Source organism: Leptopilina heterotoma, unplaced genomic scaffold, assembly GCF_015476425.1.
Source record: "Leptopilina heterotoma isolate Lh14 unplaced genomic scaffold, ASM1547642v1 Lhet_14, whole genome shotgun sequence".
NCBI classification, from domain to species: Eukaryota; Metazoa; Arthropoda; class Insecta; order Hymenoptera; family Figitidae; genus Leptopilina; species Leptopilina heterotoma.
The window spans coordinates 4034092-4041794 of NW_025110859.1; the positions used below are offsets into that span (position 1 = coordinate 4034092).

The 7703-nt window shown below is 20.3% G+C and overlaps 1 protein-coding gene across 1 annotated transcript; it reads left to right on the plus strand.

Annotated features, from left to right (window-relative positions):
• Nucleotides 1–1323: 1323 nt before the first annotated feature.
• On the plus strand, nucleotides 1324–4926 carry LOC122497901 (leucine-rich repeat-containing protein 59). Its single transcript, XM_043605299.1, has 7 exons — nucleotides 1324–1537; nucleotides 1745–1838; nucleotides 1924–1983; nucleotides 2065–2187; nucleotides 2252–2465; nucleotides 3591–3779; nucleotides 3891–4926. Exons 2-7 carry the CDS (start codon nucleotides 1749–1751, stop codon nucleotides 4196–4198), a joined length of 984 nt encoding a protein of 327 aa, XP_043461234.1. The 5' UTR covers nucleotides 1324–1537; nucleotides 1745–1748; the 3' UTR covers nucleotides 4199–4926.
• The last annotated feature ends 2777 nt before the right edge of the window (nucleotides 4927–7703 follow it).

Here is a 7703-nt window from a genome sequence, read left to right on the forward strand (position 1 = left end):
AAAAAGTGTAATTTTATTAAAATTCATCGAAAGAATTCAATTATTTAAACATTTGTTGATAAAATTCTTTATTAAAATTCAATTATTCAATTAGTTATATTTTTTAAATAATTTAATTCTCTAGTAGAATTTTCTAATAAAAATTGATTAAAAAATTAATTTTAGCTAAAATTTTAGATAATAATTAAATATTAAAAGCAATATAACGTAAATTTTTAGAAATAATTGAATTTTGAAATTAATGTTTTTGAAAAAGTTTAATTGAATTTTGTTTATATTATTTTAAGTTTTTATATTGTTTTTATTATGAGAATTCAATTATTCAATTAGTCTTTTTTTATTTAAATAATTGAATGAAATTTTCTAATGAAAATTGATTTAAAAATGAATTTCACTTAAAATTTTAGATTATAATTGAACATTAAAAGGATTATAGCGCGAATTTTTATAGAAATAATTGAATTTTGAAAAGGTTTCATATTAAAATCTTTGAAAAAAAACACTAAAAAAAAACATAATTTTTGAGAAATTACAAATTATTGCAGAAATTCAACTATTTTTATGACAATTTTAATGGAATTCCTCAAAAAATGTAATTATTCTTAAAACTTTTATTAAAATTCCTCAACAGAATTCAATAATTTAAAAAAATTTGTTGATAAAATTCTTTATGAGAATTCAATTTTAAGAAACAGTCAATTGTTTAATAAAATATTTATTTTTATAGTTAAATAATTGAATTCTCGTAGAATTTTCTAATAAATATTGATTTAAAAATAAATTTCAAATTAAAATCTTTGAAAATTTGAACTTTTTATACTTTTAATAAAGAATTCTATAGAATTCATTTTTCTCAATAACTTATTTACAAGAATTTTTTTTAATTATTTGAAGTTTTTAATTATTCTAATATATTTTAATTGAAGAATGTCAGAAATAATCGAAATTTCGTAAAATTAAATTGTAAACAAAAGAATTTGAAAATTCACAAAGAACTTTTTCAAAAACTATTAAAAAAAATTGACTTCGAGAAGAATTTTAGTTGAAAATTCTAGAAATAAATAATCGTAGTGATGAAAATAATTTTTGAAGAAGTTACAGTAACAAAAGTGTCGAGTTTTAATTATTATAATATGTTATTGAATTTCAAATTTTTTAATATCTTAATTTCTATAAAAGAATAATGATTAAATATTTATTTAAAAATGAAGTTATTGATGTTTTTGAATAATTTAAGTTACCGCGCCTTTACGTAGTTTACGTAATACTACGTTTGAAATAGTTATGAATGGAAACCACTTGATCGTAAATAAAGGTAAAACGTCATCAACCGTTAACCGTACACAGATTTTCTTGCCAACGTTTATAAAACTTTTGATATATATTTATTTTTTCATGAAGACAAGCCGTAAAAATATACGTGGATCAAAATATTTCCACGCATCTTAAAGTGCAAAACTTATCAATAATAAATTATCACTAATTGATTGTGAGAAAAGAATTCGTACTGAAAAAATAGAATAACAAGTATTCGCAGGTATTTATTTTTCTACTTATTCTACACATATTTTCTCTCATATATATTTTGGTTTGAATATTAATTATTTTTTAATGGTTACTAATTACAAAATTATGTATTTCACCAACAATAATGTTTGTTTAGAAAGCGCAAAATTATCACATATTTAAAAAAGTAATATTACCGTATAGTTTTAATAAAAAAAAAATTTTTGTTTTTCTTCAGAAAAATGACGAAAATAAATGTAAAAGATAAACTTCAAGATGAAACTCTGGATCTTAGTTTGTGTGATATAGAGGAAGTTCCGGTTAAAGAAATTGTAAGTTTTTTTTTATAAAAATTTATATTTTAAATTTAATTAAATACCTTATTGTAGGTACCTTATTGTTTATTTACTTTTCCAGGCCACAATTAGAAGAGCAAAGCATTTGGATTTATCAAATAATGCGTTAGTTTCATTGCCGGTAAGTTTCGAATAAAATTTAATTTGTTTATGAAAAATTTTATTAAATTCATATTTTAATATTTATTGGGAAATACTTTAGAGAACATTTGTCACCTTAACGCAAGTTATAAAATTGGATCTCAGTAAAAATATGCTGACAGAAATTCCAGAGAATTTTGGTGAAATGATGCAGTTAAAACATCTTGATTTATATAGCAACAAGGTAAATACAACGTGAAATTAAAAATGAAAATAATTCTTTAATTACGAAAGCAAATTAATTGTAGATAAGTAGATTGCCATTGAGTCTTGGAAAGCTGAAGAATCTCAAGTGGCTTGATTTAAAGGAAAATCCTTTAACTCCTGCAGTTGCCAGTGTTGCCGGTCCTTGCAGTAATGCCAGTGAATGCCAAGCCTGTGCTCGTAAAATTGTCACTTATTTAGCAAACGTCCAACTCACTGTGGAAGAGGAAAAACAACGAAGAATAAATGCCATTTCAGGTAATATTAATTATTAATAAATAATAATAAAGTACATGTTCCGGTAATCTGTTCGCAGTTTGAAGTTAATTGTAGTTTGCTTTTTTGTTTCTTAACTTTTTTATAATTTTTCTTTTCAAATATTTTCAATTTTAAAATTAATTTACTGAAAATCATTGAATTGTTGCAAAGAATTTTTTTAAAAAACTTTATAATAATAGGACTTTCTTTAAAGAATTTTATTATTTAGGAAAGTAACTGCATTCTCGCCAAGAATTTTATTAAAATTTTTAAAAATCCTAATTAAATTCTTTTCAAGAATTTCTTTGAATTTTTTTTAAACTAATGCAGTTTCTTTAATAATTTTAATTAAAAATTTTGAAAGCAATTGAATTTTATGAAGAAGATTTTTATTAAAAGTGAATTGAAAATAATTGAAATCTTGAGAAGAATTTTACCATTTATAAAAATAGTTGAATTGTTTCGAAGAATTTATTAAAATTTTAGGACATAATTGAAATTTATGGAAATATTTTAAAATATTTGAATTCATCCGAGGAAATCAATTAAAATTGGTTTGAGAATAATTGAATTCCTGCAAAGAATTTCATATTTAAAAACTTAATTGAATTCTTGAGAAGAATTTTACTATTTTTTATAAAAATAATTGAATTTTTTCGAAATGTGTTAAACATTTTTTTAAAAATTGAATTCTTCCGAGGAATTCAATTAAAATTGTTTTAAGAATTGAATTCTTCCGAGGAATTCAATTAAAATGGTTTTAAAAATAATTGAATTTTTTACAAGGATTTATTAAAATTTTAGAAAATTATTGAATTTATTTAAATATTTATTTAACGAAATTATTCAAGTTTTAAATAATTAAATTTAGAAATCAGTGAAAAATCAGAAGAATAAAAAATAAAATTTTTGTGATGACACTGAATTAATTATTAAATAAACGACTTTTTCGACTTTTTTTTCTATTTTAAATCGACTAAAGCGACTTTTTTTGCACCTTAAAGTCCTTAAAACCTTAATAAGTTATTGAATATCAAAAGATTTGAATTACAAAATTTTGAAAATCTTAGTTCCCAAGGAAAAATAACTTAACCATTTTTCCAATACTTTGAATTTTTATTCTAGAAGCAGAAAAGGTAATAGTGCCAAAAAAGGAAGGGAAGAAGAAGAAAAAGACCTCCGAAAAGATGAAGGTTAAAGGAAATATAGATTTACAATCCTCAAATCAAAAGTTTGACGACACTGAACAAAATGATGGGAAATTTTTCAGTATGAACGATTCCGAGCAACGAAAGTCAAAGAACACAAAAGGCAGTAAGTGTATTATTTTCAAACTTTTAATAATTTTAAGATTATCTTTTAATATATACAATATATTTATATTCTTAACAATAATTGTTAATAATTTGACAATTGTAATTACAGGGGGAATATGCAGTTCTCTTTGCAAATCACTATTATTTTTACTGCTATGGACAATTTTCTTCTGTCTTCTTATAGTTCTAGGCACTATTGTATTCCCCGTTTTTGATAATCAACGCACCCAAGAGACTATCAGATATTTAGAAACAGAAACTGGTTTACCAATCAGACATTATCAGCAAATTGGAAAAAATACGATGGGAAAAGTAATTAATGAAACTCTTGTGTGGACCGATAAATTGAAAGAAATCCTTCAAGATTATTACAAACAATTCTTTCTCTACGAAAGCAACTTAAAAAAATCAACGTGAAAGAATTGGAAGACAGGTTTTTTTTTAATATTCTTTTTTAAAATCTCAGTGCAGTGTTTTAAATTTTTTACTAAAAACTATACAATAATTTTAAAAGGATTTGAAATATTTAAATTCGAACGATAACTTTTACACGTAATTTTAAAATATTTCTTTCTTTGAAAGAAGTACATTTTTCGTATGCCACTAAGTGGCAATATTGGCCTTTGAAAAAAAAAGAAAAAAAGTGATGTAATTTTAAGTAATTATTTATTAATATTTGTAGTGAATAACTAGCAATATTATAATATAATCAAATATTTAACTTTTTTGAAAATTGTGATTCTTTATAAGTTAATTAGTAAATAATTACTTCTAAAGTCTGGATATTTTCTTTTTTTTTTAGAAGACTAATGCATATAATTCGCTGAATGAGTGGAATATGTATTTTTTACGAAAGCAAACTATTTTTACGATAAGATTAATTTTATTCTTTTAATCACAGAATAGAGTAGGGCTTAAAATTACTAGAAATAATTTGCAGCCTCTCCAAATTGATAAAATGCAATATTATCAGCGAGTGATGATGATTATTATTATTTATTGTAATTTAATTTATATTAATGTTTTATTACAAAGCTTCTCTTTTAATATCTCAACCTCGTTGATAATATTCATTCAAACAATAATCATATTTCATTGGAATTTACAAAGGGGAATATAATAAACATTTATTTTTAACAATGGCAGTAATCAGTCTATCAATCAACTATATTCATTTTTTGGCACACTTAAAAAATTATCGATTAAACTAAGTTTTGACTTTATAAAAACTATATGCCTCTTTTTTTTTATTTAGTCACATATAATTAAAAAAAATTTTACAGTAAACATGAAGAATGCAGGGCTCGAAGTAGATTCGTAAATCCTGAATAAGTCCGTAACTTTGCTTCAAGTCCGTAAAAGTCAGTTTTTTTTAGAAAAAAGGTCCGTAAAGTCCGTAATTTCATTCAAAGAGGATGAAAAGTTCGTAAATTGTACGATATAATTTTGAGAATTTTGGAGAAATTACAAATGATTGCAGAAATTCAATTATTTTTAAAAGTAATAAAATTCTTCGCAAAAATTCAATTATGTTCAAAAATTTTTTTAAATTCTCGTCAAAATTTCAATTATCTTTAGAAATATTAAAATTCTTCTCCGAAATTCAATTATTTTCAAAAATTATATTAAAATTCATTACAAAATTTCAATTATTTTCATAATTAACAATATTTATCATACGAATTCAATTATTTTCTAAAGAAATAAAATTCTTCGCAGAAATTCAATTATGTTCAAAATTTTTTTTAAATTCTCATTAAAATTTCAATTATCTTTAGAAATATTAAAATTCTTCTCCAAAATTCAATTATTTTCAAAAGATCTAAAAAAAATTGTCAACATTTTAATTATCTTTATAAATAAATAGCAAAATTCTTCGATAAAATTCAATTATTTTCAAAAATTTTAATAAAATTCATTAAAAAATTTCAATTATTTTCATAATTAACAATATTTATCGCACGAATTCAATTATTTTCTAAAGTGATAAAATTCAATTATTTTCAAAAATTTTAATAAAATCCATTGCAAAATTTCAATTATTTTCAAAAGTAATAAAATTCTTCTCCAAAATTCAATTATTTTCAAAAGATCTAAAAAAAATTGTCAACATTTTAATTATCTTTATAAATAAATAGAAAAATTCTTCGACAAGATTCAATTATTTTCAAAAATATTAATAAAATACATTAAAAAATTTTAATTATATTCATAATTAACAATATTTATCACACGAATTCAATTATTTTCTAAAAGTTTAATAAAATTCATTACAAAAATTCAATTATTTTTAAAAGTATTAATATTCTTCGCAAAAATTAAATATTGTTCAATATTTACTATTTTCATAAAATTTACCAGAAGAATATAATTATTTAAAAAGAAGTTTAATAAAATTCTACAAAAACTTTTAATTATATTCAAAAAATAATAAAAATTTCACAAGAATTTCATTAATAACAAATTTGTTTTTATAAATTTATTTGCAATCATTCAACTATTTTCATAAATAATAAAAATTTTTACGGGTATTGAATTATTTTTGTAAATAATATAATTCTTTTTAGTAATTCAATTATTTTCAATAGAATTTTAAACGAATTCCTCGAAAAAATTCTTAAAAAATTTTATTAAAATTCCTCCAAAGAATTTAATTAATTAAAAATTTGTTGATAAAATTTTTAAGAGGAATTGAATTCCAAGAAACATTCAATTATTCAATAAATTATTTATTTTTGTATTTAAATAATTGAATTCTGGTAGAATTTGCTCGTAAACATTGATTTAAAAATAGATTTCGGTTAAAATCTTAGATTATAATAATTCAATTCTTTCGAAGAATTTCATTAAAATTTTAAAAATAATTGAATTTTATCGAGACATTTTTTTAAAATTTTCTTAAAAATAATTGAATTTCTACCAAAAAAAGTTTTATCAAAACTTTTTAAAATATTTGAATTTCTGCTAAAATTCTGATAATTTTGAAAATAATTGAATTCTTGCGAATAATTTTATTAAGACTTTTGAAAATAATTGAATTTCTGCAAAGATTTTTATTATTTTACGAAAATATTTAAATTCTTGCGAAAAATTTTATTTAAATTTCTGAAAGTAATTGAAGATCTGCTAAGAATTTTGTTATTTTTAATTTATGCCGAGAATTTTATTAAAATTTTTAAAAATAATTGAATTCCTGTTAATTTTTTACAAGAATTTAATTATTTTCATAAATAATAAAATTCTTTGCAAGAATTCAATTATTTTATTTATTTTTAATACAATTTTAATCGAATTTCTCGAAAAATGTAATTATTCATAAAAATTTTATTAAAAATTCGTTGATAGAATTCAATTATTTGAAAATTTGTTGATAACGATTTTTTATGGGAATTGAATTTTAAGAAACGTTCAATTCTTCAATAAATTATTTATTTGCATTTTATTTGTATTTAAATATAATTGAATTCTAGTAGAATTTTCTAATAAAAATTTGATTTTCATTTCATAAAAATGAATTTTATTTAAAATTTTAGATAATTGAATATTAAAAGCAATATAGCGTGAATTTTAAAAAATAATTGAATTTTGTAATTAATTTTTTTTTTTTTGAAAAAGTTTAATTGAATTTTTTTAAATATTATTTTTAGTTTCTGTTTTCTAATATTTATTCAATTAAAGAATTTACGAATAATTGAAATTTCGTAAAATTGAATATTGTAAAGAAATAAATTTGAAAATTGTCAAAGAACTTTTTCGAAAATTATTAAAAATTATCGATATATAAAGAAGAATTTTAGATAAAAATTCTTCAAAAATAATAATGGAATTGATAATGATTTTAATTATTATAAATTATTTTTAATTATAAATTATTATTAATTATTATAAAACATGAAGAAATCGATGACTTCGAGTCGAAGAC